Below are 18,260 nucleotides of genomic sequence, written 5' to 3' on the forward strand. Positions count from 1 at the left end.
TTCCGACTAAGGCAGTTACAGTAGAAGGCTGGTTTACCTTAGTGCAGTGGTCTCCAACCCTGTTCCTGGAGAGCTACTATCTGGTAGGTTTTTTCTCCAACCGTAATGTAGCATACCTGATTCTAATAATTGGTTGGTTGATAAGCTGAATCAGGTTAGTTACAACTGGGGTTTGATTGAAAATCGACAGGAGGGTAGCTCTCCAGTAACAAGGTTGGAGAGCACTGACTTAGAGTTCTACTTCGTTACATTCCTCTTCATGCCGGAGTACGGTCTCTGTGTGCAGTATTTTCTGTGTTCAGCAGTGTTCATTTTGATATTCTCTTTAACAGAGAGTGTTTTCTTACAAGAAAAGCACTATTTTATTTTTATTGCTGCGGTATGAACACAGGTTGTTAAATGGATTCTCAGATTTGTGAGAATCCAACTTCCAGGTTCTTTAACACCATCATATCAGACCTCAGTCATTTTAGCTCTGATACCTGCTCAGTGGGGAGTTTTGGTGTGTTCTGCTGGTGACGAGCCGCTGTGGCATATCCATTTTCCTTTTGTTCTGTTTCTCTGTCTCATTAGCACATGCAGTGTTCAGTTTCTCTAGAAGCAGCATCTGTAGTTTTTGTGTCTGGGAGATATGGCTGCATGTATGTTCTTATGTTGTCATTTTGTTGACCAGTCAGGACAGTATGCATGAACATGCTCTGGACCACTGCTGGGACATACGTGAGGACAGACTGCTTTCTTTTTTCGGTGTCATGTCTAAGGAATGGATTAGAACATTTTGTGGGGCCTCTTTGCTGCTCTGGACTTCTGATGTGAGTTGGCTATACAGTTCTGTTGCAGTTTAGAGTGAGATTGCAGTTTAGAGCCCCACAGTGGAGGTGTACTAATACCCATAAAACCTAGTGGTCAAACAGGGAAATGGTTCCAATAATTTTTCCACCATCAATTTTTCCAATACACAGTTACAATAAGGTCTGTGTTTCGTGTAGGCGTATCCTGCCGTGAGGTTTTGATAATAATTTAAATCTCTGTAAGTCTAGGGCAAGGTGACTTATCTATATATTCCGCTCTATCTACTCAGATTTGAAATAGTTGATTAGCATCAAAGTAGACATAATACAAAACGGCAAATCCCTGCAAGCTCCTGCACGTAATCTCTAGCTGACACCTTCGCTAACAAGTATTGTGTCAATTTAAAACTTGCACAAAGCAGTTCACAAAATTAGCCATTTAGTCAATTCATTTCAATACTGCCTTTAGCTAACATTAGGTCGTTAATCCAGAGATTCTAACCTTTGCCTCGATTTAGCAGTCTCGTCCAGATCATCATGGCATTTGTAGTTTTTATAATAGTCAAATTAGCAGCTAATTAGCGTTTCATATTTGTAAATACAAGCGAATATATTGTTAAAAGTCACCTTGTTCCAGAGAGATTAACACGGTTATCAAAACTTCACGCTAGGCTAAGCCTCCACAAAACACAGTCCTTATTGTATGTGTTTCTAAAATGAATGGTGGAAAAAGGATTGGAACCATTTCCCTGTTTGACTTCTAGGTTTTATGGGTATTATGACTCATACTGTGGCACTCTATTCTCCTCAGTGTGTGGAGAGTAATTTCTGACTTTCCTTCCAGATAGCTCCACATTTGCAGCCCTGGTGCAATAGCTCTTCCCACTGCATCTTACCACTTACCACTAGTTCTTACCACTATTTCTATCTCTGGATACCCTGTGGTCAGTCCGTTTTCAATTTGGTGAGCTAGACTGGAGAACGTGAGTCTGTCTTTCTGGCCTGGTTCACCTATTTGACAGGATGTCTTGAACTCTTTGTGCCATTCTGTGGCGTGTCCCTGTATTGGCACTGTGTTTTGAGGAGGGTTGCGTGGTCTGGTTTGCATCTGTGTCATTTCCATTTTGGTTAACGAGCTCCAACATCTCACTTTCCTTTAGTTTTAGTGAAAGCCTTAATTGCTCTAGCTCTGTTTGCAGGTTTTCTTGCTCTTAATTTCAATTTGCTGTGGAGCTAACGTCACTAACCTCCTGCATCTCATTTATCATGCCTTTAAGGTTCAGACATACCATCATCCTCTAGCCCTTTTACTTAATCCCTTTCAAGATATTTAATAACGTGAAACAAGGGCCATGCGTGTTTTACCAGTTACATTTTCTTTCTTGGTTTGTTCCTGATATTTTCAAAAAGTCACTTATTTCAATAGGATTATCTTGAGTCAGTTCATACAATGTTCCATCCACTCCCATTTGCATATCCTTTAATGCTGATTCTCTTTAATAGCAGAAAAGTTGACAACAGTGCTGTTAACCCTTGTGTAGTGTTCATGTTTTTATTATTCACTCAATGTTTGCAGGTCTGATGAACCCACAACATTATTGGGTTTTTAAAACAATACAGCCAATACAATTTACGTGAAACTACTTAATACTTAGATGTTGACTGTTATCAATTACAAGCAATATAGACAGCAACCTTTCTTTGGCACGTAGGACTCTAGGGATGTGTCGGCCCTGAACACAAACTTAGAGTAATTGATAGGCCTGTTCCGTGTATTCAACAGCTAAGGTGGGAGCTCTGGCTTGTTTTTTCATACTGTTCCTCCCATCGTCAGCTCACTCTTGAGGAGCTCCTGTCCCAACTTGTGCGAAGTAAAAAAGTTATTGCATGTGATGTTGTGGCCACGTTCCTGTGTCACGTCCAGGACAACCTGCATCCCTTAGTTCTTCTCAGGGGCTCCTCCATCTGACTTCCCCGTATACACTTGCAAGTTCCACACATATGATAAAGCAGCATCACAGGCAGCCCAGATCTTGATTCCATATGTTGCGGGTTTAGACGGTATGTACTGCCTGAAGGGGTTGCGGACCCTAAATGGCATAAGCTTCTCATCAACAGTAACTTTGGGCCCAGGGTTGTAAAACAGGGGAAGGTGGGTCACCCACCTGTTCTACACTGACCTGATTGCAGCTAGCTTGTCTCTCTGCCGCAAAGCTGGTTTGGTGTCTCAGTTATCGAAGAGGATAATCCTGGAAATCATGTGGAAGATTTCCAGAGACATTTTTGCACAGGAAAGTTCTCTGCCAGTTTCTGCATCCCACAGGGATTCTGTGGATTCCCTATTGGATCTGAAAACACCAGAAAGGATAAGAACCTCAAAGTATGCATGTAAATGAGCTTGGTCCATCTCCTTCCATCTCTCTCCAAAAACACACCTTCCCTCCAAATTAGTGCAGTCCAGAATGATTTTCTGGATGGTGTCTGGGATGAACAGTTCAAAAGAAGACTTTATGTCCTGAACATGAGTAACCACCATCCTTGTCCACCCTGATTCCATTATTATCACATTGGCAGCCATGAGGGGTGGCTCATTCCTTTGGCAAGAAGACCATTCATTTTCTAAATGTTTTGACATCCATATTTCTTCTCCTGCAGGCTGCTGATGAGCTGGTTGTTGACCGGCTGGTCCTGGGGCTGGCTGCTGATGGGCTGGCTTAGGGTCAATCTCATCCTCTTCTTCGAACTCACTGTCAGACTCCGAATTGACAGAGACATGATCCTCATAATAATATTAAGAAAATTCTTCATCTTCCAAAGTGGAAGACGATCCTTCCACACCAGCTTCTCTCTCTACAAAAAATGTTTCTATGGCCCTCTGAGCAGTGATAATTTTTGCCATACTGATTGATTGTTGTAAAGAGCCACACATGCAAAGCTGTTTATTTGTTGTGTCCTTCCCCCAATTTGCACCAGGCTGGGGTAGAGTATGGGAAAATACTTCTTTTTTTAATATTTTTTTTACAACGTATGGAAATATTGTATTGTAATAATGTGGTTCAGGTTCCCGCAAGACATTGTGTAGTTTTACATACTACAAAGCGTAAAGACTGTGAGAAAAGTGGCAGACAGGCAGGGAGACAGGCAGGATCTTGGTGCTATGTTGAAACATCAGGCCAAGGGAGGAGGAAAACCTGTTTGTTTCATTTTATACTTGTTTTCACCTATACACACTTTTTCTCCACACTTTTATTACCCTGGGGTCCAGTGGACCCGAACACCACATATGTAATATCAATGTGAAGGGGGTGCACACAATGAAAAGGTGTTATTTTACATGTTCTTCACATAAAATGAGCCAAGGCCAATGAGTCTCAGGTTGAACAAAATAATTATTGGTATCATTTTTCTTTTTGTTAACATTGAAAATGGGTCCCACAGACCTGAACACCACACAATGGTTAATTAAGGGTCTCTCTTACTGAATGGACCTTGCTGCTCCCTGATGTTCACTCTGACCTTCATTTGCACGCACTCCTTTTCCAGTGTCTGTCTAACCTCCATCGTCCAGTCTGTCGTCTGCCTGAGTTCTTTTTTTAAGATGAATATCAGTCACAAGAGGTTGGTGGCACCTTAATTGGGGAGGACGGAGTAATGACTTGAGTGGAATGGTGTCAAACACACGTGTTCTATGTGTTTGATGGCATTCCTTTCGCTCTGTTTCAACCATTATCATGAGCCATCCTCCCCTCAGCAGCCTCCACTGTTGCCAGTTGAGGGATCTTTGTATCTTGTGGCGACGATCCTAGGCGCATTAATCTCAATAGAACTTCCAAAATGTTATTCCTCGAAAGGGGGAAATATAGAAAAAACTCACACAGAGATGTAGATTTTGGCTGCAAGTCACTTGTAATAAGTCTTTTCACAAAACAAACATGGCATGCACCTCTAGGAATTTATAGGTATAATCAAACTCAGCTCAAAACAGACATCAATAGAGCACACATATCTTACTCAGGCTAGGGTATTTTTTCTGAATTTCTGTAAACTGCCTGTTACTCAGGGCCAGAAGCTAAGATTTGCATATAATTGGTACCATTGGATAGGAAACACTTTGAAGTTTGTAGAAATGTTAAAATAATGTTTGAGAATATAACACAATCGATATGGTAGGAGAAAATCCAAAGACAAGCCACCCAGAAATATATATGTTTTGAGATTCCATGCTCTTACAATGGGGTATGCTATGGGGTATGCAATTCCAGCTCCCAGATTGCAATTTATATTGCTTCCCCTAGACGTCAACAGTATTTTTTTCAAGGTTTCAGGCTTTTTTCTTCCCAAACGAGGAATAATTGAGTTTTGATACAGGAACCCAGAGTTGGAAATCAGTCTGTGCGTGCGCCTGCTAATTTTTAAATTTTTCTATTGAACATACTTCTTTCTGGATTAAATATTATAGTTTAATTACATTTTAGGGTACCTGAGGATTACATAGAAACTTATTTTGATTTGTTTTAAAGTTCAGCGGTAGCTTTTTGGATTCCTTTCTCTGCATGTTGAACGAGTGGATTACTCAAATCAATGGCACCAACTAAACTGACTTTTGGGAGGCTGGGACCCTTTGGATTGCAAATCAGAGGAAGATTTTCAAAAAGTAAGTGAATATTTAATCGCTATTTGTGAGTTTATGAAGCCTGTGCTGGTTGAAAAATATTTTGATGTGGGGCGGCGTCCTCAAATAATTGCATGGCATGCTTTCACTGTAAGGCCTATTGTAAATCGGACAATGCAATTAGATTAAAAATAATTTAAGCTTTTAACCGATATGAGATACTTGTATGTACCTACAATATTTTAATATCCATAATTGTTATGATTATTTATTTGAATTGCGCACCCTCCAATTTCACTGAAAGTTGTCGACAGGTGTCCCGCTAGCGGGACGCCTAGCCTTTTAATATCAACATTAATTCCTAGGTATATAACCAATCAAACTCAGATAAACAGACATCAATGGAGAACACAGATCGTATTATCAACATTTAGATGATGATGCTGTATAATTATTATTAGAATGAAATGCGCCGTAATAATAACTATCTCACTATATCAATGGGGAGCTGTATTTGCCATTTTTAAATATGGCTGAGACCACAATCTCTGTTATTCTATGTCGGGCATGCTTCACACAGATGGTGTCGATAGCTTAGGCACAAGTCTTGTTTAAGATTGTTCCATCTCCTTTAGGAAATCGTCTCCAAAGTCGACCATCTGCTTCAGTGCTCTAAATAACAGCACATCCATGTCTTCGTCCAATTCGATTTCCTCGTGGTAGTTCCTCACAGGAAAGATGCAGTTCACTGGGACGCCCAGCTTTATACTGCATTTCTCCATCTTCAACAAAAACATAAAATGAGTTGAATATATCCACACGTGCCTTCCAAAAGTATTTGTCATATACATTTGAGCTCACTATACACTGTGATTTAAATGGGAAGTTCAGTATTTTACAACTTAATGGTAGACGGTTCCTCAACTTTAGTAGTTTATGGGCAAGGATAAACTGTAATCCATTCTTTAAATAGCCACTACAAGCTTCAGTTAACTCATACCACCACTAGCTAATTAGAGTGGTAAGGGCATGCAGCTAGCTGCCTGTTAGAAAAAGTTGTAAAATACTGAACTGGAATATTATGACCCTATTAAGTTCATGAAAATGTCTCACCATCTCCTTGATATACTTGCTTAGATACATATTTCTTAAGTTTTCTTTCACCAATGGACAAGCTATATCAACCCTGGTGAGGATGACCACTTGGGGAATTCCTGAAAAAGAGTCTCTGATAAGTATTTGCCTATGTGTAATAAGTATTTGCCTGTGACTGACCCATTACTTCCAGACCATTGGGGAGTGTGTGCGACTCAGTGGGTTGGGTTGTAAGCACAAAGGACAATAAAGTATTGTAATGAAACAGGCAAGGAGTGCGACTCGAACCCTAAACCTTCTGGCGTGAAGGCCAGAGTGCCATTGACTGTGCCACAAAAACATGCTCAAGTGTCATAGTTGATAACCAAGCTTATAAACCAGCGTCGCTACAGTATATATTTTATCTTATATATCAGTGACTACAGTAATAGTGCTCAATAATGTCTTTCTCCACTTACCCAATTCACTGGCCACTAATCTAATGGCCCTCATCTTCTTGATGACCTCATCATCCATGAGAGCAATCTTATCTGCTGGAATCAGATTGACCAGGCAGTGGGCTCTGTCACTTGGACTGGGGGACTTATTGTAGCCCAAATCGCCCTCGGTCAATGAATGACTCGGATTGAACTAGACAGAATGAGACAAAGTACAAAAACAAGACTTCATATTGAGTTCCAGCATATTAACAATGGCAGGAATTTAATTATTAAATCACAAAATCTCTTTCACATAGTAATGAGCATGCAGTGCTGTTGTGCTAGAGAGATTTTACCTTGTGACCCTCTTTCACATGTCCTGTCAGTGCTTTCTTAAGGTCATCTTCATGCACTCCTTTGCCATTCGGTTTCTCAAAACCCATGACATCATTGAAGACAAATGGGTAATAAGATCCAGTTTTTCGATTCTCAATTTTGTGTGTTGTGTACTGAAATGAGAGAGAAACGTGCATGAATTTTTGCCACTCGTCATCAACCAATCAGGGTTGTGGTCAATTCCGTATCAATTCAAGATATACACTTAAATTGCAATTAAAATCTTCGGCAATGCTTTTCAATTAGGAAATAGTTTAATTGGAATTTGGTTAACTTTCTGAATTGACTGGAATTTAAACAGAATTGACCCCAACCCTCAACCAATATCACAATCTCTCTTCAAGAAAAACAAAATGGTCATGTTAAAGTGGAACTGACAGCATTTTAGCAACATGAAATCTTAGTAACATCTACATTTTTTTAACATTTTCTGACAAGCGAGCACTTAAATGTGGTTATTTTCACCTACTTTCATAGAATGTTTGGGAATTACGTAGAGTAAGGCATTTGTGAAAATTCTATAGCAATATAGAGTGGGAAAGTGGCCGTGTGTTTGGACAATTAATAGTCACTGAAGTAAATAAAACATCTGTCTTGTCCAGGACCGAACTCTACAAAGACCGGTGAACCATAGCCAGTCCGAGCAACAGTAGGCCTATATGCACATAAGCCATTTGCCATCATGTGTTCGTGTGACTTTAGATCATTCGAAAACATTCACCAAATGCCACAAAATACACCTGAATGGATTTCTGCAAATTTGTAAATACCACAGGAGTCCTCTTACATTTGGGAGTAGATAAACCCTCTCAAACTTTTTCAGCTTGTAGTTGGCCGTCATAATTGCACTGATAAACGATGGGGAATAGTAGCCTGCTCGCCCTTCTGCAGTTTGCCTGCCATTGCATGCTTGTCCCGACCCAAATGTTGACAACTGAATGGAAACTTTCCTGCCTGCCCTCACATTTGGTTGATGCCAAATACATTTGATTGACAACTAAGAGATATGCTAACAGTGGATAACAGTCATTCAAGTTCAACATAGCAAGCTAGCAAAGTGATTCACACCAAATGACACCTGTATCTCTAGCTGTAGCCACAGAAAAACTATATGGGGGGAGGGGGGAGTCTGCCACTCACCCACTCCTCCAATGACATGCAGGGTTGCCAGGTGTAGCCAAACTTTCTAGCACAGTGACCACTCATAACCTACCCACAAGGCCTAAAAACTAGCCCACATTTTTTGGGTGAAGCAAGAGAGGAGCTGCCACGTACTGTATATCCAATAGAAATGGTCTAAACCCTTTTTCCATAACGTTTGAGCAAATTATTAAGAAGGAATATCGTCGTAAGAAACAACTGAGGTTTTCTATCAAAATAATTACTGCGTGTTATCTTCTTATGGCTGAAATCCAGTTAACAGGATCGATTTGACAACAGCCAGTGAAAGTGCAGGGCGCCAAATTCAAACAACAGAAATCTCATAAATACAATTCCTCAAACATACAAGTATTATACACCATTTTAAAGATAAACTTGTTGTTAATCCCACCATGGTGTCCGATTTCAAAAAGGCTTTATGACGAAAGCATACCATGCGATTATGTTAGGTCAGCACCTAGTCACAGAAAAACACAGCCATTTTTCCAGCCAAAGAGAAGTCACAAAAATCAGAAATAGAGATAAAATGTCATCAGATGACACTCATAGGACTTCATGTTACACAATAGATGTATGTTTTGTTCGATAAAGTTCAAATGTATAAAAAAATCTCAGTTTACATTGGCACGTTATGTTCAGTAATGTTTTGCTTCCAAAACATCCAGTGATTTTGCAGAGAGCCACATCAATTTACAGAAATACTCATCATAAATGTTGATAAAAATACAAGTGTTATACATAGAATTAAAGATATACTTCTCCTTAATGCAACCGCTGTGTCAGATTTCAAAAAAGCTTTACGGAAAAAGCACATTATGAGTACAGCGCTCAGGCACCAAAACAAGCCATACAGATACCCGCCATGTTGTGGAGTCACCAGAAGTCAGAAATAGCATTATAAATATTCACTTACCTTTGATGATCTTCATCGGAATGTACTGCCAGGAATCCCAGTTCTACAATAAATGTTTGTTTTGTTCGATAAAGTCCATCATTTATGTCCAAATACCTCCTTTTTGTTCACGCGTTTAATCCAAATTCACGAGGCGCAGGCACTTAGTCCAGACAAAAAGTCAAAAAAGTTATATTACAGTTCGTAGAAACATGACAAACGATGTATAGAATCAATCTTTAGGATGTTTTTAACATAAATCTTCATTATTGTTTCAACCAGACAATTCCTTTGTCTTTAGAAATGAAAAGGAACGTAGCTCGCTCTCGCGGCCGAGCGCATGATTTAGCTCATGGCATTCTGCCAGACCTCTTAGTCAAACAGCTCTTATTAGCGCCCCCTTCACAGTAAAATCATGAAACAAGGTTCTAAAGACTGTTGACATCTAGTGGAAGCCATAGGAAGTGCAATTGGACAAAATGTACACTATCTTGGATAGGCAAAAACCTACAAATTTCCCACTTCCTGGTTGGATTATGCCTGCCATATGAGTTCTGCTATACTCACATCATTGAAACAGTTTTAGAAAACACTCTGAAGTTTCTATCTAAATCTACTAATAATATGCATATCTTAGCTTCTGGGCCTGAGTAGCAGGCAGTTTACTCTGGGCACCTTATTAATCCAAGCTACTCAATACTGCCCCCCAGCCATAAGACGTTTTAGGACTATGAATAAGTAATTTGAATAAGTCGCAAGATAAAAGATGATTGCCCTTATTAAACTTGTCAGATAATTTTAACTTGTTTGACTGCTATGATTGTAAATAAATCCCTTTTGCGCATGTGCAACTATAGATAAATCCAACAGGAGAGTTTGAGGGAGGAAAATTGGACAGAGGATCTTGAAATCTTTTGGATGAACTTCAAAAAACAAATGTTAGGCTATTTTCTGGCAATTGTGCCAATATTATGTGCCAGATGTCAAGACAACAAACTATTATAAATGGCCTATTCGTAAGATTGTCATCTCAATAGGCACAGGCTATTGACTAAAATCTGTGTTTATGATTGTAATTCAACTTTGCCATGGTTTGCTTAGCTAGGTGAAGGTAGCATATAACCCCTGATAGGCTTGCATCTCATTTCGGCAATATCAATGCAAGAAGTGCTTGTGTTTCTCAATAGCCTATTGAAATTACGACCCCATGCAATTCCAATCACTGAATCAAATATTACTAACTATGAACTGAATATGCTTGTCAACAACAGCCATAGTTTTAAAAGATTTTACCTGTAGCCTAATCTGACTGACTTACTTTCAATCTTATGCATTCTAACAGCTGATCGGCAATTGCTATAGAGCTGTGACCATGATCACAATTGATAACTTCCAATTTAATTAATTAAACATGGCCATTAATAATTGTGTAATAACATAAGGCTACAGCATGTCAGCAACACATGACAACAACCCAGTAGCAACACACGACAACAAGGAAACAACACAAAAATGATACAAACATTGTTAGGCACAGACAACAGCACAAAAGGCAAAAAGGTAAAGATGACAGTGCATCACGCGAAGCAGCCACAACTGTCAGCAAAAGGCGCTGCATGGTCAATCCAACGTCTGCATTGGTAGTGCAGAATTTAAGGGATAGCCCCCCCTTTTTTAAAATATCGCCTTAAATGACATACCCAAATCTAACTGCCTGTAGGTCAGGCCCTGAAGCAAGGATATGCATATTCTTGGTACCATTTGAAAGGAAACACTTTGAAGTTTGTGGAAATGTGAATTGAATGTAGGAGAATATAACACAATAGATCTGGTAGAAGAAAATACAAAGAAAAAAAAAAAATTCTACCACCATGTTTGAAATGCAACAGAAAGGTCCCAGTTCTAGCCATCACACTGATTGTAATTCCGATGGTGTCCACAAGATGGCAGCAGTGTATGCGCAAAGTTTCAAATCAAATCATCTCACAGTTACACAGACACTCAGTCATAACTGTAACTGTTTTTGAGGGAAGCTATGAGATGTGGAAAAAGGAACAAGTTGAAACCTTGTAATCAAATCAAAGTTTATTTTTCACGTGCACCGAATACAACAGGTGTTTACACATTCATTTTCTGCACATCTACCATTCCAGTGTTTAATTGCCATATTGTAATTACTTCGCCACCATGGCCTATATATTGTCTTAACTCCCTTATCTTACCTCATTTGCACTCACTGCATATACCGTAATTTCTGGACTATTAAGCGCACCTGAATATAAGCCGCACCCACTGAATTATTAAAAAAGATGTATTTTGTACATAAATAAGCTGCACATGTCTATAAACCGCAGGTGCCTACCGGTACATTGAAACAAATTAACTTTACACAGTCTATAAACGAAACACGGCTTGTAACAAAAGTAAATAGGCTTTTAAACGAAACACGGCTTGTAACAAAAATAAATAGGCTTTAACGAAACATAAAAAATAATAACAGTAAACAGTCGCCTACCAAGAAAGTCATTGGGTACTATCTTCTTCCTCCTGTGCACTGAAACCACTGAAGTCATCTCCTTCGGTGTCGGAGTTGAATAGCCTCAAAATTGCTTCATCCGATGTTTGATCGTTTTCATTGTCGCTCTCGTCACTTTCATCCGGAGGCAAATTCCCCGCTGAGCTCATGTTGCCCTCTTCAACACACAGCAGTCCAGCCTTTCGAAACCTGTTGATGATAGTGGATTTTTTGACAATGCTCCACGCTGTCAGGACCCACTGGCAGACTTGACCATAAGTTGCTCTTCGCATGCGGCCCGTTTTAGTGAAGGATTTCTCCCCACTTGTCATCGAAGCCTCCCACTGAACACGGAGCGCCACCTTAAATGCACGATTTACACTGATGTCGAGTGGCTGCAAATACTTTGGGCCATCTGCTTTTCTTCCCTCTGAAAGCTTTTGTTGTCTTTTTGCCCTGAGTCAGTTCCTCACGCTGCTGTTTCCAACGTCTTATCATCGACTCATTAAGGCCAAGCTCCCGTGCAGCAGCTCTATTTCCTTTTCCAACAGCCAGATCGATCGCCTTCAACTTGAAAGCTGCATCATATACATTTCGCCGTGTCTTTGCCATGATGAGGGTGACAAAATGACTACCGTAATCAGAATGATGGGAAGTTTGAGCGCGCTCGATTTACGTCACATTATGTGACGGTGCTCAGTTTTTTGGCAGCATGAATCTTGTGAAAGCGGGAAAAATCCATAAATTAGCCACGTCATTGTAAAAAGTGCGAGGTTCAAAGCGTGGGAATAAATTAGCGGTTTATAGTCCGGAAATTACGGTAGCCTTTTTGTTTTCTATGTTCTACTGTATCAATGACTGTATGTTTTGTTTATTCCATGTGTAACTCTGTTGTTGTATGTGTCGAATTGCTATGCTTTATCTTGGCCAGGACGCAGTTGCAAATGAGAACTTGTACTCAACTAGCCTACCTGGTTAAATAAAGGTGAAATAAAACATTTTTAAACAGTGAAATGCTTACTTACAGGCTCTAACCAACAGAGCAAAAATGTATTATGTGAACAATAGGTAAGTAAAGAAATAAAAACAACAGTAAAAAGACAGTGAAAAATAGCAGTAGCGAGGCTATAACAGTAGAGAGGCTATAACAGTAACAAGGCTATAACAGTAGAGAGGCTATAACACTAGCGAGGCTATAACAGTAGCGAGGCTATAACAGTAGCGAGGCTATATACAGTAGCGAGGCTATACCAGTAGTGAGGCTATAACAGTAACGAGGCTATAACAGTAGCGAGGCTATAACAGTAGTGAGGCTATAACAGTAGCGAGGCTATAACAGTACCGAGGCTATATACAGACACCGGTTAGTTGGGCTGATTGAGGTAGTATGTACATGTAGATATGGTTAAAGTGACTATGCATATATGATGAACAGAGAGTAGCAGTAGCTTAGAAGAGTGATGGTGGTGGGTGGCGGGACACAATGCAGATAGCCCGGTTAGCCAATGTGGGCACTGGTTTGTCGGGCCAATTGAGGCAGTATGTACATGAATGTATAGTTAAAGTGACTATGCATATAAGATAAACAGAGTAGCAGCAGCTTAAAAGAGGGGTTGGGGGGCACACAATGCAAAAAGTACGGTGTAGCCATTTGATTATCTGTTCAGGAGTCTTATGGCTTGGGGATAAAAACTGTTGAGAAGCCTTTTTGTCCTAGACTTGGCACTCCGGTACCACTTGCCATGCGGTAGTAGAGAGAACAGTCTATGACTGGGGTGGCTGGGATCTTTGACAATTTTCAGGGCCTTCCTCTGACCGGTGTAGAGGTCCTGGATGGCAGGCAGCTTAGCCCCACTGATATACTGGGGCGTACGCACTACCCTCTGTAGTGCCTTGCGGTCGGAGACCGAGCAATTGCCGTACCAGGCAGTGATGCAATGGGTCAGGATGCTCTTGATGTTGCAGCTGTAGAACCTTTTGAGGATCTGAGGACCCATGCCAAATATTTTTAGTTTCCTGAGGGGGTTTAGGCTTTGTCGTGCCCTCTTCACGACTGTCTTGGTGTGTTTGGACCATTCTAGTTTGTTGGTGATGTGGATGCCAAGGAACTTGAAGCTCTCAACCTGCTCCAGTACGCCCCGTTGATGAGAATGGGGGTGTGCTCGGTCCTCCTTTTTCTGTAGTCCACAATCATCTTCTTAGTCTTGGTTACGTTGAGGGATAGGTTGTTATTCTGGCACCACCCGGCCAGGTCTCTGACCTCCTCCCTATAGGCTGTCTCATCATTGTTGGTGATCAGGCCTACCACTGTTGTGCCATCTGCAATCTTAATGATCATGTTGGAGTCGTGCCTAGCCATGCAGTCGTGGGTGAATATGGAGTACAGGAGGGGACTGAGCACGCACCCCTTGGGGGCTCCAGTGTTGAGGATCAGCGTGGCAGATGTGTTGCTACCTAATCTCACCACCTGAAGGTGGCCCGTCAGGAATTACAGGATCCCGTTGCAGAGGGAAGTGTTTAGTCCCAGGATCCTTGGCTTAGTGATGAGCTTTGAGGGTACTATGGTGTTGAACGCTGAGCTGTAGTCAATGAATAGCATTCTCACAAATCTTTGTCTAATCCGAGGTGAGTGATCACTGTCCTGATATCCAGAAGCTCTTTTTTGCCGTAAGATACGGTTGCAGAAACATTATGTACAAAATAAGTTGCAAATAACACAAAAAAAACACAGCAGTTGGTTGGGCGTCCGTAAAACTGCTGCCATTTCTTCCGGCGCCATTTTGAGTCATTTAGACGGATAACTTGAAGTATGAAAGAACTACATGACATTTAGTGTGAAATCACCCAGGTACATTTGGGCAAATCGTGAAGGAGACATTTGCATTCATATTTCATTTTTTTGCAAGAATATCATCAAATCTGTATACTTGGACTTTGGTTTAGCTTTTCCGGTATTAGTAGCCATATTATAAGTTCAACATTTGCAAAACAACCAGTTTTCATTACTCTGAATATTCTTATCATTTTTGTCTAAAAGGAAAAGGCATGCTGTCGCAAAAGGTTAGAAGCTACATTTTACGACAGATACAGTGTTTCCGGATACTCCCATAAAGCCCATCTCATTGGCAATCTAGCTAGCTTTGTTTGTACCCGATTGGTGCTCATTTGACAAAGATACAGTTGATCAAATTAAGACTGGCATCGGTGTGCCATGAAGGCGTCGCTCTCTGACCAAATTTGGTGTCCTATAGGATATACTACACCCCTAATGATATAGTGAAGTCTGGTTACGTTCTAGGATCTCTGAGGAATACATACAAATGTGATTTGACTGCTTGAAACAACGTTTAGGGTTAGATTTTCAGATTTCTTTCTTTGCAAATTGAACAAGTGGAAATGCAAAATCGATCGTGCATGCTATATGGACATTTTTAGGATATGAAAAATGATTTTTTTTCTAACAAAAAAACACTTCATGTTATCTCTGGGACCCTTTGGATGATAAATCAAAGCAAGATTGCAGAATGTAAGTACACATTTCACCTTCAGAGGTGAATATATCAAACCTATCGCGGTGAAAAAAGTATTCTGTTAGGAGCTCTCCTCAAACAATAGCGTGGCATTTTTTCGCAGTAATAGCTACTGTATAAACGAAAGTGCAGTTATATTAACAAAAATGAAGCTTTCAGCCGATATAAGACACTTATATGTACTGACATTTGTTGTTTCTCTAAAATCTGCGATGGTGACACAAGACGCTGTATGATTTACAACTGTCCTTCGTTAACTGGACTCCTATCCTTAAGAAGTGAATTTAAGGTGATATGGCCTCTGCAGAAGTCAGGACATTCATACTTCTTACGATTCACAGAGCAGCGCAGAGCTGTTGTGAAGGAAGTTGTCATGGAAATGAGTTTGTGTTTATACAGGACCTCCCGCCCTCACCTACCGTCAACCAATCATGTCTATGCGGCGCCCTCTGCATTGTTACAAAATTTGAGAGGCGCACGGCGATGTGGTACAGAGCTCAATTTGGCCTCTGCATGACTCCCGAGGCTCCGCAAATGCGTCACACCATCCATATGGCGCCTCCGACCACATTTTCGGATCAAGCCAAAATTGACTGTAAGATGTCCATGATTGAGTCTTTGAATGTAGAGATGGACATGAAACTGTCCAGTTGACTTTACACACTGCACTCTTTGAGACAGGTAGTTAGCAAACCAGGCCAAAGACCCCTCCGAGACACCAATACTCCTTAGCCGACCCACAAGAATAAAATATTCTACCGTATCAAAAGCTTTGGCCAAGTCAATAAAAATAGTAGCACAACATTGCTTAGAATCAATGTGGGCAATGGTGACATCATTTAGGACCTTGAAGGTTGCAGTGACACATCCATAACCTGAGGTGAAACCAGATTGCATATCAGAGAATACTATAGACATCAAGAAAGCCAGTCAGTTGATTATTGACAAGTTTTTCCAACACTTTTGATAAACAGGGCATATGACAATAGAAAGTTTTATAATATGTGACATTTAGAAAGTGTGGTTTGCTTTAAATAACAGGAAGTCATTCTCATTTCAGCTATCCATCTAGTAGAATTTGTTACATGCTATTGAGGAAGGCAAGAGTTGTATGTGTTTGACAACAGCTGCTAATCAGATCAGGGAATGGATAGCGGGAAAAAAACGCAATTGCTAATTAAAATACATTCTCAGTATGGGTGAGCCTAGATGTTATTGCTTACTGCATGCATTGTTACTAAACAGTATGTTCTAAATACAGTGCCTTGCGAAAGTATTCGGCCCCCTTGAACTTTGCGACCTTTTGCCACATTTCAGGCTTCAAACATAAAGATATAAAACTGTATTTTTTGTGAAGAATCAACAACAAGTGGGACACAATCATGAAGTGGAACGACATTTATTGGATATTTCAAACTTTTTGAACAAATCAAAAACTGAAAAATTGGGCGTGCAAAATTATTCAGCCCCTTTACTTTCAGTGCAGCAAACTCTCTCCAGAAGTTCAGTGAGGATCTCTGAATGATCCAATGTTGACCTAAATGACTAATGATGATAAATACAATCCACCTGTGTGTAATCAAGTCTCCGTATAAATGCACCTGCACTGTGATAGTCTCAGAGGTCCGTTAAAAGCGCAGAAAGCATCATGAAGAACAAGGAACACACCAGGCAGGTCCGAGATACTGTTGTGAAGAAGTTTAAAGCCGGATTTGGATACAAAAAGATTTCCCAAGCTTTAAACATCCCAAGGAGCACTGTGCAAGCGATAATATTGAAATGGAAGGAGTATCAGACCACTGCAAATCTACCAAGACCTGGCCGTCCCTCTAAACTTTCAGCTCATACAAGGAGAAGACTGATCAGAGATGCAGCCAAGAGGCCCATGATCACTCTGGATGAACTGCAGAGATCTACAGCTGAGGTGGGAGACTCTGTCCATAGGACAACAATCAGTCGTATATTGCACAAATCTGGCCTTTATGGAAGAGTGGCAAGAAGAAAGCCATTTCTTAAAGATATCCATAAAAAGTGTCGTTTAAAGTTTGCCACAAGCCACCTGGGAGACACACCAAACATGTGGAAGAAGGTGCTCTGGTCAGATGAAACCAAAATTGAACTTTTTGGCAACAATGCAAGACGTTATGTTTGGCGTAAAAGCAACACAGCTCATCACCTTGAACACACCATCCCCACTGTCAAACATGGTGGTGGCAGCATCATGGTTTGGGCCTACTTTTCTTCAGCAGGGACAGGGAAGATGGTTAAAATTGATGGGAAGATGGATGGAGCCAAATACAGGACCATTCTGGAAGAAAACCTGATGGAGTCTGCAAAAGACCTGAGACTGGGACGGAGATTTGTCTTCCAACAAGACAATGATCCAAAACATAAAGCAACATCTACAATGGAATGGTTCAAAAATAAACATATCCAGGTGTTAGAATGGCCAAGTCAAAGTCCAGACCTGAATCCAATCGAGAATCTGTGGAAAGAACTGAAAACTGCTGTTCACAAATGCTCTCCATCCAACCTCACTGAGCTCGAGCTGTTTTGCAAGGAGGAATGGGAAAAAATTTCAGTCTCTCGATGTGCAAAACTGATAGAGACATACCCCAAGCGACTTACAGCTGTAATCGCAGCAAAAGGTGGCGCTACAAAGTATTAACTTAAGGGGGCTGAATAATTTTGCACGCCCAATTTTTCAGTTTTTGATTTGTTAAAAAAGTTTGAAATATCCAATAAATGTCGTTCCACTTCATGATTGTGTCCCACTTGTTGTTGATTCTTCACAAAAAAATACAGTTTTATATCTTTATGTTTGAAGCCTGAAATGTGGCAAAAGGTCG

At 40.5% G+C, this 18,260-nt stretch overlaps 1 protein-coding gene across 1 annotated transcript; it reads right to left on the minus strand.

Moving 5' to 3' along the window:
• Positions 1 to 5,255: 5,255 nt before the first annotated feature.
• On the minus strand, positions 5,256 to 7,417 carry LOC139365182 (interferon-induced protein 44-like). Its single transcript, XM_071102636.1, has 4 exons — positions 7,274 to 7,417; positions 6,957 to 7,128; positions 6,517 to 6,617; positions 5,256 to 6,185 (listed from the first exon to the last, which is right to left on the minus strand). Exons 1-4 carry the CDS (start codon positions 7,358 to 7,360, stop codon positions 6,015 to 6,017), a joined length of 531 nt encoding a protein of 176 aa, XP_070958737.1. The 5' UTR covers positions 7,361 to 7,417; the 3' UTR covers positions 5,256 to 6,014.
• Positions 7,418 to 18,260: the final 10,843 nt, after the last annotated feature.

Source organism: Oncorhynchus clarkii, chromosome 13 (genome assembly GCF_045791955.1).
Source record: "Oncorhynchus clarkii lewisi isolate Uvic-CL-2024 chromosome 13, UVic_Ocla_1.0, whole genome shotgun sequence".
NCBI lineage: Eukaryota > Metazoa > Chordata > Actinopteri > Salmoniformes > Salmonidae > Oncorhynchus > Oncorhynchus clarkii.

What these genes read in the sequence shown, in the direction of transcription:
- LOC139365182 (XM_071102636.1), bottom strand. Translation starts at nt 7,360, where the DNA reads ATGGGTTTTGAGAAACCGAATGGCAAAGGAGTGCATGAAGATGACCTT. An exon ending in ATGTGAAAGAGGGTCACAAG is followed by an intron (nt 7,129 to 7,273) that starts GTAAAATCTCTC and finishes CATTCTGTCTAG; the next exon opens with TTCAATCCGAGTCATTCATT. An exon ending in ATTAGTGGCCAGTGAATTGG is followed by an intron (nt 6,618 to 6,956) that starts GTAAGTGGAGAA and finishes ACTCTTTTTCAG; the next exon opens with GAATTCCCCAAGTGGTCATC.